This window comes from Scyliorhinus torazame, chromosome 13 (genome assembly GCF_047496885.1).
Source record: "Scyliorhinus torazame isolate Kashiwa2021f chromosome 13, sScyTor2.1, whole genome shotgun sequence".
NCBI classification, from domain to species: Eukaryota; Metazoa; Chordata; class Chondrichthyes; order Carcharhiniformes; family Scyliorhinidae; genus Scyliorhinus; species Scyliorhinus torazame.
This window is the reverse complement of record NC_092719.1, coordinates 141,628,984-141,650,266: the sequence shown is the minus strand read 5'-3', so window position 1 is coordinate 141,650,266 and position 21,283 is coordinate 141,628,984. Positions and strand designations below refer to the sequence as shown.

Here is a 21,283-nt window from a genome sequence, read left to right as displayed (position 1 = left end):
TCGCTTCATTTGGGATTTCCTTTCCTACTTTAACTGTCTTATCCTGTTTTACCACATCAGCCTTCCCAGTGCTTTTCTTCAACCACCAACACTGTGACTTTACATGGCCTAGTTTATTACAGTGAAAACATTTGAAATGTTTCATTTCTTTTCCACCCTCCTGGATTTCTTTTTTAGTCTGAGGTACACTCCCCTTATTATCTCCCATCAGATCACCTTTACCTTTACCACTTGAGTATTTCTCATGTCCCCAGTTTCTATCCCTCACAGGCTGAAACTGATGTTGGAAACCAAGCTTTGATTTATGAACTAATTCATAATCATCTGCCATTTCTGCTGCTAATCTTGCAGTTTTAATCCTTTGCTCTTCCACGTGAGCTCTCACTGCATCATGAATTGAATTTTTAAACTCCTCCAAAAGTATAATTTCTCTGAAAGCTTCATACGTTTGGTCTATTGTCAAAGCCCTTATCCACATATCAAAATTACTCTGTTTGATCCTTTCACATTCCATGTATGTTTGACCAAATTCTTTCCTTAAATTTCTAAACCTTTGTCTGTAGGCTTCAAGCACTAGTTCATATGCACCTAAGATGGATTTTTGCACCTCCTCATACGTCCCAGATACCTCCTCCGGTAGTGATGTAAACACTTCACTGGCCCTACCTATCAGCTTTGTTTGAATCAGTAAACCCACATGTCCTGTGGCCATTTCATTTGTTTAGCTACCTTTTCAAATGAAATGAAAAAGGCTTTTACTTCCTCATCAAACCTTGGCAATGCTTGGACATATTTGAATAGATCCCCACCACGCCTTCGACTAGGACGTTCTTTCTCACTATCCTCCTCATCATCATCCAACTGTACGTTTCCCTTTACGTCTGCCAATTTTAACTGATGGTTATGTTTCATAGACATTTTCTGAAGTTCAAACTCTCTCTCTTTATCTTTTTCCCTGATCTGTATCTCCCTTTCTCTTTCTTTTTGTTCTGCTAGGGCTATTTCTTTTTTCCTTTCTTCTCTCTCCTTTTCTTTTTCCTCTTTCTCTTTTTCCGCTCTCACTTTTTCCGCACTCTCTCTTTCTTTTTCCTCTCTTTCGTATTCAAGCTGCTTTAATTCTTTCTCATGTTCCATTTGTTTAATTTGTAACTGAATTTTTGCCATTTCCAATGAGTCAATCTGTATCTCAGGCAACTTTAAATGCTTAGCCACGGCCATAATTACATCATCTTTTCGCATTTTGTCAGGTAATGTTAACTGCAATGTTTTTGCCAAATCTAACAGTCTGTTTTTAGTCTCTGTCCGTAAGGTACTGCGTGTGACTGTCTCCACCCCCACAAACGTCAGAGCCTCTGAAAGAGCCATTGTCCACAACACACTCCCTACTTAAACTAAAATACCACACCTGAAAAGCAACCGCAATATGCTCACCCCTCACTCTCTTTAAGTTCACTAAGCCAATCCAATAGATAAACTTTTATCCCCCTCGAGCCCCCAATTTGTTATGGGCCAGGGTTTGGAGAACCCCAAAGTATCATGGAGTTCACCTGTTCCACAATTTTTAATAGATTGTGGTATGGGGAGCACACGGCCCACTCTACAGGTGTGGTACAGCAGACATGGAAAAGTATTTTTTAAAGCAAAATAATGTTTATTCTATGAACTCAAGGTAATCTTTTTCAAACATAGTGAACATCTTAGCGACCATTAATTCAAATACAACTCTCAAAGAATTCAACACTAAGTAATCCCTAAGCTGTCCTTTTAACATCCATAAGACTTTAAAAAAGAACTTTTAACAGAAGCACATCAGGTTAAAGTCACTACTGAGAGCAGTTATTAGTTTTAAATCACCAAAGGATCCGATTTACAGTCTTTAGATTACAGAGAGAACGGCTAATACCCTTTCTGGCTCTGGCTGCAGCTACCCAGCTCTGAAAACGAAACTAAAACACACCCTGCAGCAAACAGCCTAATACAAAAGTAAAAAAGCTGACAGACAACCCAGCTCCACCCACTCTCTGACATCACTGCAGTAATAAACACCCATTTCTTAAAGGTACTCTCACTACATATACTTACATACACACCCATTTATAAACATCAATTTCTTAAAGGTACTCTCACATGACACATTCAAATATCGCTTTTAATTGCATTACATATTTTGTCAATGTTCCTGACCTTACATTAATACAATAAACCTTTGTGTAAAATATCCCACAGCGAAATAAACCCCACCAATAGATCTGCGATAATTCATGCAAATCAAAAATTATATCAAAATAACTTATTGTCGTGTATTCCTAAATTCTTAGCAGTTATTTATATTTGTTTTCCTTTCCATTGTGAGGCAGCCCCATGCCATCATGACAATTATTATTTTATTTATTTTACAAGAGCTATTCAGACAGAATGTCTGTTCATCTGTCAGATTGGTATTTGTTGCAAGATCAAGTGTTTTAGGCAAGTTCGAAGTAAAGCCACTTCAATACCAGGACTTTTGGCCACAGCATATTTTGATGAAATGAGAGTAGTTACAACATTGCTAGTAATATATGATAGTCTGCAGCAAATATATTTTAGAGGACCACTAATTAGCTTGTTTTGGAAAATTAGAAAGTCTGATTTATTCCCCTCCATAAGCTGTGCCGTCTGTATCACTTCAATGAGTGCTATGATTTAATATTGCTTTAAATAATTGCATTTTCCCACTTCATTTTTACTGAGCTTGTTTATCCATTCCATAGTGTCACTCACTCATTCAGTTTGATCCTAAGGTTTCTTGACTTATGGAACACTTTCTTGACAATCCCAGGAGAATTGAGTAAGATTGCTGCTCAGCAAACAAAAAAGCAAATTTTAAGATTCTTGCACTGCTGCTTTCAGTCCTCCCTCTTAGAACTGTGATAGGGTCCCTCTTGTGTTCACCTTCCACCCCACCAGCCTTCACATTCAAGAAATCCTTCTCCGCCATTTCTACCACCTCAAGCATAATGCCACCATCAAACACTTCTTCCCTTCCACTCCCACCCCCACTCCCCCCACACCCTGCCTTGTCAGCATTCTGAAGGGACTGTTCCCTCTGCTTCACCTTGGTCAAATCCTCAAACACCACACCCAAATTCGATGGCACTTTCCCATGAAATCACAGGAAGTGTATCAGCTGTCTTTTTACCTTCTTTGTTCTCACTGTCCAACGTCTCGAACACTCCTTCCTGCCCCAATGGTAATTTATTTGTGCTTCTTTCAACTTAGTTTACCGATGTCTGATTATTTGCTATAGCTGATACTCCTGGATCATGTCACTTTTCTGGAGGATCCTGGAGTTTCAGTGGTGGAAATTGAGCTTTTACATCATTTGTCACCTAGAGTCAGCATCATTGATATTCAGTTTCCCATTGTACGGTAATCTTTCTTTCACATAGCCCCACAAATGCAAGTTGAGTTTTAACTTTAGATTTCAGTCCTGGAAGAATGATAGCATTCGAGCCTGAGTCGAATGGTTGTGGGTTTCAGAGGCATGGTCACAAAAATCTAGGCTGACACTCCATTGTAGTATCAAGGGAATGCTCCCCTGTCAGAGGTGCCATCTTTCAAGTAAGATTATAAACTTGTTTTTAAAGAGAGCAGTGAAATTATGTTGGTGATCTGATCAATAGCTATTGTTCAACAAACATGATAAAGATCTAGTCATTTACCTCGGTGATGATTGTGGAATCTTGCTATGTACAAATTGACTACTATGTCTCCATACAGCAATCACAAGAGTTGAATATTAACTCAGAACAATTTCCCACCCGGAATAGACATGAAGGGAGTGCAAAGTGATCGGACCAAGACTGGGTGAATTTTGATCAGATTGCAGATAACGGGCAGGGACGGTTACAGAAGAGTATCTTCAAGTCTGGGAAGGGAGGTAATAACTTGTTGGGACGGAGGAGGGAGGTGGGGGAGAGACTCAGAGGAGTACTTGATTTCCTGCTGACCCAACCAAGATAAGCTTTGGATGTACCAAAGGGCCACTTTAGTCTTCTGATGAGCTGTGGACCTGCCTTTATCAAGCAGATAAATAGTATGGTGCTTCACCATACAGGCTGCAGTTCATGTAGCATTGCCCTGAAACAATAGTTCCCAAATATGCATAACCTTATGAGGCTTTGCCGTGCAGAGTAAAATCAGCAATGATCAGGATCTCAGGGGATAGGTAAACTGCTTATCGGTCACTGCCCAGTCACCTGATTTCTGCCAGATGTGTTGGGCTAAATTTCACCTCCAAAACTACTTCAATGGTTGCAAAGCACTTTGGGACATCTGTAAATCCATTTTTTTAATCTTCAGAAGCATTCCATATCCAGTCAGAAATAAACAAGCACTTTTAATTCCAAGTTTTATCCCCTTGCTCTTCATGACTGTGGGTCACAGTGCTTTTACAAGATGATGCAAGCAGAAATTCCACACAAGTTCTGAAAAGTGTTTTTGTAGCTGATTGTATCTCCAAATCCAGACCACCCTGCAGTGTCGGCTATCAGGAACCTTCTTGACAGCTCTCCACTTACAGCATATACAGTTTATATAGCGGAATGATACATGGTCTCAATTATTATGTTCAAGGCTTGAATCATGTATCTCTGGTAAGGCTTCAGAGTTCACCATTTAATTAAGTTAAAATCTTCACCTACTGTTGCACAATTCATGTGACCTTAAATTAACAGAAGAGTGGAAAAGTTCTTTCAATAAACTGTTCAAATAATGGGCATAGTTATTACTGATCCATGATCATAGAATTTACAGTGCAGGAGGCCATTCGGCCCATCGAGTCTGCACCGGCTCTTGGAAAGAGCACCCTACCCAAGGTCAACACCGCCACCCTAGCCCCATAACCCCGTAACCCCACCCAACACTAAGGGCAATTTTGGACACTAAGGGCAATTTATCATGGCCAATCCACCTAACCTGCACATCTTTGGACTGTGGGAGGAAACCGGAGCACCCGGAGGAAACCCACGCACACACGGGGAGGATGTGCAGACTCCGCACAGACAGTGACCCAAGCCGGAATCGAACCTAGGACCCTGGAGCTGTGAAGCAATTGTGCTATCCACAAGGCTACCGTGCTGCCCTAACACATGATAATGTGTGATGCCAAAGATACGTATTTGTAGAGTTAGTTTACATAAAAATATGTAACTGTGTATAAAATAAGTTTTAAAATATTGCTTATGCAATTTAAAAAAAATATATTTTTTCCATCAAGTAAATGAATGTGAGATGTTCTGATGGGAACGTCTTACAGCTTGTTCCAAAGACGCAATCATAAAGCTAGTTAAATCTTTTATTCTTTTCCAAAATTCAGTATGTTATCCAATATCATTTTACAGGAGTTCCCAGGTTTTTGTAATAAGTTTGAAACACAACAAAAATGAATTCCTAGGCCCAAACATCTTCAGCTGCTTCATCAATGACCTTCCTTCCATCATAAGGTCAGAAGTGGGGATGTTCGCAGATGATGGCATAATATTCAGCAACATCCGCTACTCCTCAGATAATGAAGCAGTCCACGTCCAAATGCAGCAATACCCGGACAATATCCAGGCTTGGGCTGACAGGTGGCAGTTACATTTGTGCCATAAAGGTGCCAGGCAATGACCATCCCCTACAAGAGAGCATCTTCGCCCATTGACATTCCATTGTATTACCATCTCTGAATCCCCCACCATCTACATCCTGGGGTTACCATTGATCAGAAACAGAACTGGACTAGCCACATTAATACTATGGTTACCAGAGCAGGTTAAAGGCTACAGCGAGTAACTCACTTTCTGACCCCCAAAGTCTGTTCACCATCTACAAGGCACAAGACAGGAGTGTAATGGAATACTCTGCACTTGTCTGGATGAGTGCATCTCCAACAACACTCAAGAATCTCAACACCATCCAGGATAAAGTAGGCTGCTTGATTGTTGTTCCTTCCACAAACATTCATTTGCTCCACCACCGACGAACAGTGGCAGCCGTGTGTACCATCCACAAGATGCACCTCAGTAACTCACCAACGCTCCTTAGACAGCACCTTCCAAATCTATGACCACTACTATCTAGAAGGACAACAGCAGCAGATCCCTGGGAACACCAGTTCCCCTCCAAGTTACTCATCATCCCGACTTGGGAATATATCGCCGTTCTGAAGGGCAACTAGGGATGGGCAATAAATGCTGGCCTAACCAGTGACGCCCACGTCCCGTAAATGAATTTAAAAAAAATTATTTACATATCAGTGGATTACATTAAATAAGACTTTTTTTAAAATTCAATTTGAGGATGTGGGTGTATATATAAATGATTTGGACATTTTTTTAAAATCAGTCTTTCATGGAATGTGGGTGTTTCCAGCTAGGCCCATCCCTAAATGCCCAAGAGAAGGTAGGGATGAGTTGCCTTCTTGAACCACTGCAGTCCATGTGGTGAAGGTGCAGCCCACACTGAGAAAGGTTTTCAGCAGTGATGAGGAACTAGACTCGCTGGCAAGACCAGCTCCTCAGAGCGCCATTTTGAAAGGGTGCTCTGATCTTGAAGTGAGCCTGAGGGTCCCCCACATCCCATCACCCAAATACAATGCCACCCCTCTCAGACATGGGCATTCCCCCTCTCAAAATGAGAGCACCTCATGATGGGGTTGCTGAGGGCCCCCTCTTTTTGGCCCCCCCTTCAGGCCCCCCCTTTCAGGACCACCCCCTTCATTCCCCAACCTTTAGAATGTCCCTTCATAATCCCCCTTTACCCCCGCTTTCATGGGCATGGCCCCCTATAGTCACGACTCTTGGCACTGGCAGCCTGGCACCTGGGCCTTGGCACACTGACAGAGCTCGGTTGGTACTGCCAGGTAGCCACTGGCAGGGTGCCAGGAGAGTTCTAGAGTACTGCCCTACCCTACCACAACCACACGGGGAGGTTCCAATGGCATCCCGAGTGTCCATCATGCCTGGTCTCCACTTGTGGAGGCCAGTACTTAAAAAAAAAATTTATTAAAGTTTTCAAAAAATATCAACAACAAAATGTAAAAGGAACCCAATAGAATTAAATACAAAACAAAACAGCCCCGTGCCCCCCTCCCCCCTCTACATAAATAATAAATTAACACCCCGAATTAACACATAGCAAACATAGCAAATATATACACCACCTCAGATCCCCCAGTATAGACAAACAAAAGTAAAATAGAACCCCCCTCCCCCCCGGGGTTGCTGCTGCTGCTGACCATTGTCTACCGTTCTGCCAGGAAGTCTAAGAACGGTTGCCACTGCCTGAAAAACCCTTACACCGATCTACTTCAGGCAACTTTCACCCTCTCCAATTTAATAAACCCGCCATATCGTTGATCCAGGATTCCACGCTTGAAGGCCTCGCATCCTTCCACTGAAGAAGAATTCTTCGCCGGGCTACCAGGGACGCAAATGCCAGAATACCGGCCTCTTTCGCCTCCTGCACTCCCAGCTCCTCTGCAACCCCAAATATTGCGAGCCCCCAGCCCGGTTTGAGCCTGGATCCTACCACCCTCGACACCGGCCTTGCTACGCCCTTCCAAAATTCCTCCAGCGCTGGGCATGCCCAGAACATATGGGTGTGATTTGCTGAGCTCCCTGAGCACCTAACACACCTGTCCTCACCCCCCAAAAAAGGCTCATCCTTGTCCCAGTCATGTGTGCCCTGTGCAGCACCTTTAACTGTATGAGGCCGAGCCTCGTGCATGAAGAGGAAGAGTTCACCCTCCCAAGGGCATCTGCCCACGTCCCCTCCTCGAACTCCTCCCCCACTCCTCCTCCGACTTACCTTTCAGCTCCGCCACCGAGGCCTCCTCCTGCATCACCTGTTATGTTGCCGAGATCTTCCCCGCTCCAACCAACACCCCCGAGAGAACCCTGCCCTGTACCGTGCGTGGCAGCAGCAGCGGGAATTCCACCACTTGCCGCCTGGCAAACGCCCTTACCTGTAGATACCTAAAGGTGTTCCCCGTGGGGAGCCCGTACCTCTCCTCCAGCTCACCCAGGCTCGCGAACTTCCCATCCACAAACAGGTCCCCTAACCTTCTTATCCCTGCCCTGTGCCACCCCGAACACCCTCCATCTATTCTCCCTGGGACAAACCAGTGGTTCCCCCGTATCGGGGTCCACACCGAGGCCCCCACTTCCCCCCTGTGCCGCCTCCATTGCTCACAGATTTTGAGGGTAGCCGCCACCACCGGGCTCGTGGTATACCTCATTGAAGGGAGCGGCAGCGGCGCCATTGTCAGCGCCTCCAGACTCGTACCCTCACAAGACGCCGTCTCCAGCCTCTTCCATGCAGCCCCTTCCCCCTCCATCACACACTTGCGCACCATCACCGCATTGGCGAGCCCAGTAGTACCCGCAGAGGTTGGGCAGCGCCAGCACCCCCCCCCCCCATCCCTACTCCGCTCCAGGAACACCCTTCTCACCCTCTGAGTCCCTCGGGCCCACACAAACCCCGTTCTGCTCCTGTTGACCCACCTAAAGGAGGCCTTCGGGATAGGAATGGGGAGGCAATGGAACAGGAACAAAAACCTTGGGAGCACCGTCATCTTGACTGACTGCACCCTACCCGCCAGGGACAGTGGCAACGCGTCCCACCTCTTAAACTCCTCCTCCATTTGTTCCACCAGCCTCATGAAATTAAGTCTAGGCAGGGCCCCCCAGCTCCTGGCCACCTGGACCCCCAAATACCTGAAGCTCCTCTCCGCCCTTTTTAGTGGGAGCTCGCCAATCCCCCTCTCCTGGTCCCCTGGGTGAACCACGAACAACTCACTCTTCCCCATGTTGAGCTTGTACCCTGAGAAATCCCCAAACTCCCTGAGGATCCTCATTACCTCCGGCATTGCCCCCACCGGGTCTGCTACACATAGCAGCAAGTCGTCCGCACAGAGCGACACCCTATGCTCCTCCCCACCCCGCACCAACCCCTTCCAGTTCCTCGACTCCCTCAGCGCCATAGCCAGGGGTTCAATTGCCAGTGCAAAGAGCAGGGGGGATAGGGGACACCCCTGCCTCGTCCCTCGATGCAACCAAAAGTACTCAGACCACCTCTTGTTCATGGCCACACTCGCCATCGGGACATCACACAACAGCCTAACCCACCTGACGAACCCCTCCCCAAACCCGAACCTCTTCAGCACCTCCCACAAGTACCTCCACTCTACTCTATCGAAGGCCTTCTCAGCATCCATCGCCACCACTATCTCTGCCTCCCCCACCTCGCCGGCATCATAATAACTTTCAGGAGCCTCTGCACATTTGCGTTCAACTGCCTCCCCTTCACCAACCCCGTCTGGTCTTCGTGGATAACATGCGGCACCCAATCCTCAATTCTCATGGCTAAGACCTTCGCCAGCACCTTGGCATCTACATTTAACAACAAAATCGGCCTGTAAGACCCACACTGCAGGGGATCCTTGTCCCGCTTCAGGATCAAGGAGATCAGTGCCCGGGACATCGTCGGGGGGGGCGGGGGGGGCGGGGGGGAGCCCCCAACTCCCTTGCCTCATTGAAGGTCCTAACCAGCAATGGGCCCAACAGGTCCACATATGTCTTGTAGAATTCGACCGGGAAACCGTCCTGCCTGCATGCTCCCTATCCCTTTGGCCAGCTCCTCCAGCCCAATCGGGGCCCCTAATCCCGCCATCAGTCCCTCCTCCACCTTCGGGAACCTCAATTGGTCCAGAAAGCGGCCCATCCCTCCCTCCTCCAGTGGGGGCTTGGACCGACACAGTTCCTCATAAAAGTCCCTGAAGACCCCATTGATGCCAACCACACTCCCTCCCCTATCCTTAACTCTCCCGATCTCCTGAGCTGTTTCCCGCTTCCAAAGCTGATGCGCCAGCATCCGGCTTGCCTTTTCCCCATATTAATAAATCGCCCCCTAGGCCTTCCTCCACTCCGCCTCTGCCTTCCTGGTGGTCAACAGGTCGAATTCAGCCTGGAGGCTACGCCTCTCCCTCAACAGTCCCTCCTCCGGCACCTCCGTGTACCTCCAGTCTACCCTCACCATCTCCCCCACCAGCCTTTACCTCTCCCTCTGCTCTCTCCTCTCCTTGTGGGCCCTAATGGAGATCAGCTCTCCCCTAACCACCGCCTTCAGCGCCTTCCAGACTAGCCCCGCTCGGACCTCCCCGTTATCGTTGGCCTCCAGGTATCACTCTATGCTTCCTTGGACCCGCTCGCTCACCTCCTCGTCCGCCAACAGCCCCACCTCCAAGCGCCACAATGGGCGCTCACACCTCTCCTCCCCAGCTCTAGGTCTACCCAATGCGGGGCGTCATCCGAGATGGCTATCGCCGAGTACTCGGTATCCTCTACTCTCGCTATCAGCGCCCTGCTCATAATAAAAAAGTCGATCCGGAATAGGCCTTATGAACATGCGAGAAGAATGAAAATTCCCTAGCCCCCGGCCTTGCAAATCTCCAAGGGTCCACCCCTCCCATCTGGTCCATAAACCCCCTCAGCACTTTAGCCGCCGCCGGCCTCCTACCCGTCCGAGACCTGGAGCGGTCCAGTGCCGGATTCAACACCGTGTTAAAGTTCCCCCCCCCCATTATCAGGCCGCCCACTTCCAAGTCCGGAATCCGACCCAACATGTGCCGCATAAAACCCAAATCGTCCCAGTTCCGGGTGTACACGTTGACCAGCACCACCCTCTCCCCTTGCAGCTTACCACTTACCATTATGTACCTGCCGCCATTGTCTCTCACAATGCTCGACACCTCGAACGATACCCTCTTTCCCACCAAGATCGCCACCCCCTGATTTTTGGCATCCAGCCCCAAATGAAACACCTGACCTACCCAACCCTTCCTCAATCTTACCTGGTCTGCCACCTTCAGGTGTGTCTCCTGGAGCATGACCACATCCGCCTTCAGCCCCTTCAGGTGCACAAACACCCGGGCCCGCTTAACCAGCCCGTTCAGTCCCCTTATGTTCCAGGTTATCAGCCGGATCGGGGGTTACCCACCCTCCTCCCCCGCGGGGCCCCATCCCCCCTACTGGCCATCCACCCCCTACTCCGTTTACTGGCCCCCCTCCAAGAGCCCACCCGACAGACCCAACCAAAACAGTGCCCAACCCACCTTAACCACCCACACCGAATCAAAAAGAAACAAGAACAAAGAACCCCCCCTCCAAAATGTAACACAACAACAACAATCCCCGACCATCCCCACGCCCGACCCCCCATCCCGACCCTCAGTTTGTGTCCAGCTTCTCGGCCTGAACAAAGGCCCACGCCTCCTCTGGGGACTCAAAATAATGGTGCCGGTCCTTGTAGGTGACCCACAGTCATGCTGGCTGCAGCATGCCAAACTTCACCCCCTTCCTGTGCAGCACCTCCTTCGCCCGGTTGTACCCGGCCCTCTTCTTCGCCACCTCCACGCTCCAGTCCTGATATATTCGAACCTCCGCATTCTCCCACCTGCTCCTCCTCTCTTTCTTGGCCCACCTGAGCACGCGCTCCCGATCAGCGAACTGATGAAACCGCACCAGCACCGCCCGCGGCGGCTCATTAGCCTTGGGCCTCCTCGCCAGCACTCTATGGGCCCCTTCCAGCTTCAGGGGCCCCTGGAAGGACCCCGCTCCCATCAGCAAGTTTACCATGATGACCACATAGGCCCCCATGTCCGACCCCTCCAGCCCCTCCGGAAGGCCCAGGATCCGCAGATTCTTCCGCCTCGACCGATTCTCCATCTCCTCGAACCGTTCCTGCCATTTCTTGTGGAACGCCTCGTGCACCTCCACCTTTACCGCTAGGCCCAAGATCTCGTCTTTGTTATCTGAGATCTTTTGTTGGACCTCGCGGATCACCATCCCCTGGGCCGCCTGGGTCTCCAGCAGCTTATCAATAGAAACCTTCATCGGCTCCAGCAGGTCCGCTTTGAGCTCCCTGAAGCAGCACTGGATAACCTCCTGCTGCTCCTGCGCCCACTGCATCGACGCTGCCTGGTCCCCGCCCGCCGCCATCTTGCTCTTCTTCTCTCACACTTTCTTTGGGTTCACCACCACTTTTGTAGTCACCCCCCTCCTGGTCCAAGCCATACACTGTCGGGGGAATGTTGCAGTCTTCTTCCCACACTGGGAAATGTCGAAAAAATGTCGTTGGGGGCCCTGAAAAGAGCCCAAAAGTCCTTTCCAAGCGGGAGCTGCCGAATGTGCGACATAGCTCTGCATAGCCACAACCGGAAGTTTGGAGGCCAGTACTAATCAATACCCAATTGAGGCTCACCAGTGTGGCCGTGACTCCCCAACAGCAGGAGACTGCAACCTCAAATCGTATGCATCTATTTAAGTTTGCCCAATGGATCACTTAAATATGATGATCTGGATCAAGCATAGCGAGGGCATGGTCCAGATTGTGCCGGGCACCATGGGTTGGCTTGCTCACGCGGGGTTTTGCGCCTGGCGCGAAGCCAGATTTGGGCCTCTCTTGCAATTCTCCAAATGTATTGAGCTCGATGCCAGGTGCAACAGAGTGGTAAAATTGTGCCCGCAATTGCATTAGAGAGGGTACATTGCAAAATAATTTTAGTTATGAGGAAAGAACAGAGCAGGCTGAGTGGAGATCGAATTCATAGATTTCATAGAATTTACAGTGCAGAAGGAGGCCATTCGGCCCATCAAGTCTGCACCGGCTCTTGGAAAGAGCAGCCTACCCAAGGTCCACACCTCCACCCTACCCAAGGTCCACACCTCCACCCTATCCCCATAACCCAGTAACCCCACCCAACACTAAGGGCAATTTTGTCCCTAAGGTCAATTTATCATGGCCAATCCACCTAACTAAGTGTATAAAATTATGAAGGATTCATTTGAGCAGATAGGAATGCCCTATTCCCCTTCGATGAGGGGTCAGTAATCAGCAGGCATAGTTTTTAAGACTTTTTAATTCAGTGAGTGGTGGGAATTTGGAACTCACTGTGTAAAAGGCATCCTCCGCTATGCTGGAAGCGCACCCACTCCCGCTGGTTTCCCAATGGTGTGGGATGGCCACAATGGGAAATTCCATTGGCCAGCTGCTGGAACGGAGGATCCCAATGCCGCGAGGCGTGCCGCGCAGGAAAACACAGCTGGCGGACCGGAGAATCCTGCCGAGAAGGTTTCAAAAGACTTAAAGTGTGCTCGGATATGCACTTTAAATGTCAGAACCAACAATGAGATAATTACGATCAGGCTGGATGTCCACTTGTTATCCAGTGTGGACATGATGGTTCCCTTTGATCCTGTCAATTTCTACGATTCTGTCTTTTACATTCACCCAGCAGGTAGATGTGGCCTTGTTTTAATTTCTTATCTGAATGGTGGCACATCCGACAGTGTATCATTTCTTCAGCACTACACTGGAGTTTCAACTTTGATGGAGTGGACACATTCTCCCTGTGACTATTCTGTCAAAAACCTTTCATAGTTTTCATATTTTTAAAGACATCTTTCAGGTCATCCACCAACTTTCGCTATTAAAGAGAAAAGAGACCCAACCTGTTCATCCCCTCCTGATAGGAATTCCTCTACATTTCTAGTGTTATCCTCGTAAATCAGATTTCCTGCCTCTTCAGTGCCTCCAAGTCCTTTTTATAATATGGCAAATGGAATTGCACAGTACAGGTTTATAAGATCCTTCCAGGCAAAATTTTCATGACTCCACTATTTCCAGAATCTGGGATTGTAAAGGCATCCTGGTCCACAAAGCCATAATTAGTGCAATCACCATTGTTGCAGAATTGGAAGGCATTTTGGAAGATTATTTCTGGTTTATTACCGGTCTATTCCCTTATTTCCCCTTTTATTTTTGGCATTACATTTTTGATCGATGGATGATTTATGGACTTACATATTTAAGGCAGCCTATATCCTTAATTCAAGCAGAAGAAAGCCGTGACCAGTGCCTTTAATTCAAACAGAGGATTTCAGCAGAAGAGACCACTGTGTTCGTGCTGGTTCAAACCTGAGCTGTAGACTGACTGGCACCAATGACAGAGATTGGCTGGGACAAGGTATGATTGATTTGGCTGGTGGCCAATGAATTGGACCAAAAGGCTGTGCTGTGCACAGTAACAAGTGGTGATTAGATATTATTCTGCAAGATTACTTTTCAGAGTCCCAAGGTTCTAGTTAGGTTTTGAGTTGTGATTCTGGCAGCCTGATGAAGGGATCTGATTAATTCTCTCCAAAAATGATCCAATTAATTCTCTCCAGCAGACCACTGTGAGAGCTGGCTCTCTCTTTGCAAGTCTGGGTGGCCATCTCTTGAGACTTCAGAGGCCTAAAGTCAAACCATGAGCTAGAAGCAAGGTTTGATGTGAAACAGTGTCTTCTCAGAAAGATAGAAACCTGAATGCAAACCTCGAGTTGAAGGCCCAGTTTTATGTGAAATAAAGTGTCTCTCCAGAAAGCCTGCTGCCTGTCAGTACTGCATTTTGTTATGGGCCAGAGTTTAGAAAACTCCAAAGTATATCATGGAGTTCAACTGACCTACAATTGCTTATTGATTTTGGTTACGATGAGTACAAAGGCCTCTCTTTCAGGTGTTATTCAACAGAGGCCTTAAGCACTTTTAATCAAAAACAAGCTTTATTCTACAAATTCAGTTAACATTTTTATAAACACACACAGTAAGCATTTTTATCAACTACAAACATAAATACCCCACACAGCTACAGTAATCTATGTATCACCCTTAATAAATTTCCCCCTTCAGCTGTTCCAATTTAATAACAAGATCCCATAAACCAGTACCCGCTTTTCAAAGGTGTGGCCCAGCACACAGCACTCAAGACCTTATATAGATGCTCTTGTTTTCTTTCCAAAACAGCAGGTTTGAATTCCTTCCAGAAAGCTATTGTTTCTTTTCAAGTTATCAAACAGTCTGGGAACAGCTTTTAAAATGAGGATAGAGAGACAGGACAAGACTTCTCTGTCTGCATCCAGCAGCCAAACATGAAAACGAAAGCAAAAAACCCAGAGTCACAAACAAGCTCCAAACCAAAGCGAAAATAAAACTCAGAACCACAGCCCAGCTCCATTCACACAATGACATCACTGAAGCCATGTGATAAGACAAAACCTTTCTTAAAGGGACACTCCCATGTCAATTTTCTAACCTGAATGAATGAATCTGCAAAGAAGACCATTACCGCTGTAAACCAGACTTTAATCAGCAAGCGTGCAGTGAGGAAAGTACGCTAAAGAACCACCTTGAAGAAAAAACTCTTATCTTTTGACCTTCATCCTTATTATTTTTACCGCTTTCCAACCCTCTGTGTTTACCTGTCTTGTGTGTGTGGGTAGAGAGTGGGGCAATTAAATGGGGTAGTAGGTATTAGCATGCTGTTATCCAGTTGCATTTACTGCATGTTTCATGATAGTTATTGGGATAAATAAAGAGTAATCCTGTTTAAACTTACAAACCTGGTGACCGTAATTATTGGGCAGCCAAGGGCCAAAGTCTTCAGGAGTTTTTCGAAGAATTATTTGTTAATTTTTGTGTTGTGACCCTGGGATGAATGAGGGTGGAATTAACCGCGCACTTGCCCAGAGTGTCGTAACAATTCTAAGTAATAATTATCAATCACTTACTGGCTTCTTCAGTCCTTGATTTTTCAGATGGCAAACTCGGCTCCCCAATGCCAATGTTGTTACTAGCAACAACTCTGAATTCGTATTCTACCCAGGGACTTAAGTCGATTGCTGCCGCTGTTACAGCATTCCCATTGATGATCTCAGGAACTGCAAGTACAAGAATGAGATGTTAATTTTAACAGAGAAAATGTAATCCACTTAAAGAGAAAGCGCAGCCCATTATTAAGGTTGGAATAGGTAACAGGTCAGAAACTCAGAATTCTGTGGAGAGTAACTCACCTCCTAACTCCCCAAAGCCTGCCCACCATCTGCACAAAGCACAAGTCAGGAGTTGATGAAATAGCCTCCATTTCCCTGGATGCGTGCAGCTGCAAAAATCCTCAAGAAGCCCCACACCATGCAGGACAAAGCAGCCCACTTGATCGGCGCCCCTTCCACAAATTCAAGCATTACTTCCTCCATCACCAGTGCACAGTGGCTGTGTAACATCTACAAGATGCTCTGCAACAAATCACCAAGGTTCCTTCGACAGCACCTTCCACACCCATGGGGCGAGATTCTTCGCCGTCGGGATGCTTCGTTTTGCTGGCTGTCAGGGGGTTTCCCGACAGCGTGGGGCTGCCCCACAATGAGAATCCCCATTGACCAACCGGCGAAACGGAGCATCCTGCCGGCGTGCTGAACCAGAAATCTGGCACGGCGGGATGGAGAATCCAGCCCATGATCTCTACCATTTAAAAAGGCAAGGGTCGCAGACACAGGGGAAAACCACCGTGAGAAATTTCACCTTCAAGCCACACACCACCTGGTCAGTAGTATAAAAGGGTTAACAAATGGGATATGCTGATGTATGAAGTAGATGATGATATACCACTGAGAGCAGTCAGTCCTATGTTAGACTCGAGAGAGTTTAGAATCATGCCTTGGAGCAACATAGTTCCTCTATAATCTATTTATGAGTAATACTAATAAACAAATATTATGCAGAGTATATCTTCACTCTAGGCATGATATATGGTTAGCAGACAGAGTCCACAGATAGAAGGACCACATCAGAAGACGGTGGCAGCATTGGAGACATCAATGTGAAAAACACATTGGTGTTATTGAAGGGTCCACAGCATAAAGAACAACTTGGCAGAATCTTGTAACTAATTGACAGAAGGAGGCCCACCGGATGGAGGTAACAATGACCGTCCCTGGTGAGCAGACCCTGCCCCCACCCAGCCTGTTTGACTGCCTTGAGGGCCTGCAGAGAGCCCAGCTGTAGGAATTATGGAAACACCATTTTCTACGGTATTGAGCAGCATCAGGCATTCATGAAAAAAAACAGAAGCATCAAGTCAGTTTCTTTCTTTATGCTGTGGGCCCAGCAACAAACAATGTTCTCCATGGCATGGTGTGGAGGAGTTCACCGTGGTGTTTAAAACCATTCTGAGAGCTTTTGATGCCTATTTTAGCCCAAAGTGAAACTTATTAATTGAATGAGCACAGTTTAACCAGAGGACACAATGGCGAGAGAATCGATTGACTTATTTCCAACTGACCTACATTGTCTGGCTGGTATTTGCAGATACGGGGCACTGAAGGACGAGCTAATTTGTGATCACATTATCATGGGTTTCCAAAATGAAAAATTCTCTGACTTTCTGCAAAACAAAGATCATCTTACATTGGCTCAGATGATGCAGTACGCGAAACACGAGAATTCCAATCTCGCACAACCCTCTGAAAGAAAAGAAATCATCTCTGTCATATAATGTCAACTTGTTATGTATAGAAGTAATATATCCCTGCTGGCGGAACATCATGTGATTTGTACTGATGTCAGCAGAGTGGGCAGACTTCAGTTCTCCATCTTAGATTGTCTGAGCAACACCTCCTGAATAAACCTCGCATCGCGTTTGTAAGAACCCCAAGTGTGTGGCACTTCCATACCTTTTCTCTTTTCGGCACATTGAGAATATAACACAACTCCTAATTCTAAAACAGTGCCCATTAGTTCTGAACTCACCCACAAGAGGAACCATCCTTTCCCCGCATTCATCTAGTCAAGACTTCAGGATACTAGATATTTCAATTAAGTTACCCTTCACTCTTTTGAACTCCAGTGGAAACAAGCCCAGCCTTTCCAACCTATCCTCCTAAGACAACCTGCTCAATCCAGGTATCAATCTAGTAAACCTCCTCTGAACAGTCTCCAATCCATTTTTATCCCTCCTTAAATAAGGAGGCCAAAACTACACAGTATTCGAGGTGCGATCTCACCAGTGCTCTGAAGCATAACATCCTTACTTGCATTCAATTCCTCTCATAATAAAGTGCAGAATTCCATTAGTCTTTCTGATTACCTGCTGTACCTGTATATTAACGGTTAGTGACACCAGCACAAGAATACCTGAATCAATTTGCACCTCAACATTCTGAAGCCATCCTCCATTCAAACAATACTCTGACTTTTTTATTCTTCTTGCCAAAGTGAACAATTTCACACTCCCCTACATTATACCTGATCTGCCAAATTTTTGCTCACTCACTCAACCTATCTATGTCATTCTACAAATTTCATGGGTGTGATTTAACCACCGCGTCTAGCCGGGCATGGATCTGGATGCGCCAGTTAAATAGCGGAAAAGACCTAAATTGAGATTTTCAACAGATGCGAATCAGTTTGTCACCTAACCCGCCCGCTTCCAATGGCGAGTTCCGGATCACGGCCAAATATGGCATGCATACCATTGACCTCAATTAACACCAATTTTGATCCATTAGCGAAATTGAAGTTGAATGTAATGGCCTCCCAGGAATCAACTGGCTCCCAGCAAGAAATCTCGCGGGTGTCGTTTAGTATTCCTTTTTAAAAAGGTGAAGAGGGCGCAATGGCTGCTATGGGGAACTGAGGAGGTGAGTAGCCAGTTCCATTTTCCAGCATGCAGCTCGAGGGCCCTGCTCGGGGTGCTGAAGCGTTCCAGGTCAGGTGTTCCCCCTGGCCTAGTGGGTGGAGAATGGGGAGAGGGAGGCGGGGGCTTCTCATTTGTGAGGCCTTCAAGCTATTTTTAAATATTGTAGATACTCATAACAGGGGCAACCACATCTGCTGCCTGTCTGTACTACCAAACAATTCCAGGACAGAGCCCTGTCCTGTGAGCAGTTTGACTGTGGCTGTGACCTTTGACTGAGCAGCCTCTATCTTCACAGCTGAAGGATATTGCAAATAAGGAATTGGCCTTATTAGGTGTGAGAGCATTTCACAGCTGCAGGTTGTGTTTGCTCCTTGTGCTGGTGGCTGCAAATGCCTCGAGGCTGCTGTTGCCGTTTCCTTCCTTTTCTGCAACCAGAAAGAAGAATTTTTTCCAAGATACCTGGGTCCTGGAACACCAGGTTCAGGGGGATGTATGGGTCTGGAAGGCAATCTGGTTTGAAGCAAGAAGATGCTGCGGGATCTGGTGCGTGACATTGAACAAAATGGGCCATGTGATGATGCCGCTGAAGAAATGCTTTTGCAGATTGCGGATTCTTTTGTTGCTGGTGTGGTGAGTGCTACATGTAAATGGCACATCACAGCAGGCTAAACATGCTGGAAGTCAAGGATATACAACTGAACCTGGAGCACCAGTGGAATATGAGGTGTCAGGATTTGGTTCCGGTGAAGCTGGGCCCTGTGGGAGGGCCCTGGATGGAGAAAGGCACTGAGATCCTGCAAGAGAATGGACATGTAGTCAGTGAGAAGAAAGGATCATTTTGTCTGACATGAGCAACTCACTTGAGTCATCTGTGTGAAGGAGCCGTGGATTCTCACTTCTGTGGTGCAGGCCAACCTCTCTGTCGGTGACTGCTGTCTCCTCTGTCAACTTCACGACCTCCAGGGCATGTTCCTCATTGGGAATGAAGGCTTGGAAATCAGGTACCCTGCCCTCCATCTGAGCCCTTTCACACCTATTATGGATTTCCTTCTCCTGTAGGGACAAGGTGAGGGCTTTATGAGTGACACTCTTGATGAATCGGGGGCATCTATGGCAGGTGGCATGTGTGCGCACCGCAACTGGACATGAAGGGGTTGTACTGGTGGGTGCCAGGGGGTTCTGAGGAACAAGCTCGAAGATTCGATGTGGGGAGGGTGCAAGATGTCAACCCGTGATTTGGAAAGGGGAGGGTTGCGAATTTGAGAGTTGGCAGGCGGAACTGATGCCAGAGAGAGGTGGTAACTTTCTTTTGCAGCTCAGTGGAGGTTGTCGGTCTTCTTCTGACATCGTACGGCTGTCCCCCTAGTATTACTGCCAGCCACTGCCACTGCTTCCCAGGTGGAATTGGTGGCCCTGCTGCTCGACCTCCAGCCCACTTGGGGAACAGGATGTCCCGTCTCGCCTCCACGGCGTCCAGAATCCTGGTCAGGTCAGCATCACCAAAGCAAGGAGCAAGTCTGCATGCTGCCATGTTTCTGTGTTGACTAAGTGCTGAGACAGCGTTTAAAAGCAACGTCCCCTTGTTAGCGGCAAGATGATGAGGCGCGGGTCTGACGAATCAGACGTCGAGACAGTCAATAATGGTGAGAAGCTTGTTGAGGCTCATTTCCGGAACGAGGTGCCGTTACATATAGGCTGCGATGTTGCCAACATGGCCGTCAGGAAATACCTCGCCAATCGCACCCAACATGCCTACTTCACAACATACTTTTCTTCCTATCTCTGAGTCATCTGCAAATTTAGCTACCATGCCTTCACTCCCCTAATCTAACAGTCCTTGCAGTTCAGTCATTCTGAAAACTACACTTCGCTTCACTGCAAAACTGCTAAAGTAAAGAATACCATGGTGTGAGGGCTCATTAATGATGTGGGGGGGGGGGGTGCAGAAAGGGGGAATACCTGAGGGTCAGGCTTGTGGGGATATCATCTCAGAATAATGTCAGGAAACAGAGGCACTTTAATGAATCGATATTTGTGCATTGGAATGAATAATAATAATCTTTATTAGTGTCATAAATAAAATAAGTAGGCTTACATTAACACAGCAATGAATTTATTATGAAAATCCCCTAGTCGCCATACTCCTGCACCTGTTCGGAGGGAGAATTCAGAATGTCCAATTCATCTAACAAGCACGTTTTTTGGGACTTGTGGGAGGAATCCGGAGCACCTGGAGGAAACTCATGCAGGCAGGGGGAGAACGTGCAGACTCTGCACAGGCAGTGACCCAAGCCGGGAATCGACCACAGATCCCTGGTGTAGTGAGGCAACAGTGCTAACCACCGTGCTACCGTGCCACCCATAGGTATAGCTTTAGGTAAGTTTAATTTTGTGTTTCTCTATAAGATGTTAGCTTCATGTTCAACAAAAGTGCCTGCCTGTCTGTCGTTTTTTGTTTCATTTCAAACTGTGCCTGCATTGTAATTAAAGGAGTTACAATGTGGAAACAAACAAGGTTTAAAAGGAAGGGGCTTTGCTTAACAACCAGGGGCCAAAACTGTGCTTCAGTGGGTATCTGGGAAGAAAATAGCTCTCACTAATATTACCAGCAGAGAAGCATAACAATGCAGTAAGGGGCAGAAAGCAAGTCCCAGAAGCTAAAGAACAGATAGTTCTGGGAACAAAGGAATTAAAAGATAAGTCCCGGGAACACTGAAGTCAAAAGGACAAAAAACTGGAATCTGAACA

General features: G+C 47.0%; 1 protein-coding gene across 26 annotated transcripts in view; it reads right to left on the bottom strand.

Annotated features, from left to right (window-relative positions):
• The window catches only part of LOC140388298 (contactin-4-like), a 3,617,424-nt gene that overhangs the window by 270,734 nt on the left and 3,325,407 nt on the right, over nt 1–21,283 (bottom strand). For all 26 annotated transcript variants that reach the window (XM_072472208.1, XM_072472210.1, XM_072472213.1 and 23 more), the window contains one exon: nt 15,630–15,779. In XM_072472208.1, the coding sequence (XP_072328309.1) occupies nt 15,630–15,779 (150 nt within the window). The remainder of the gene's footprint in view (nt 1–15,629; nt 15,780–21,283) is intronic.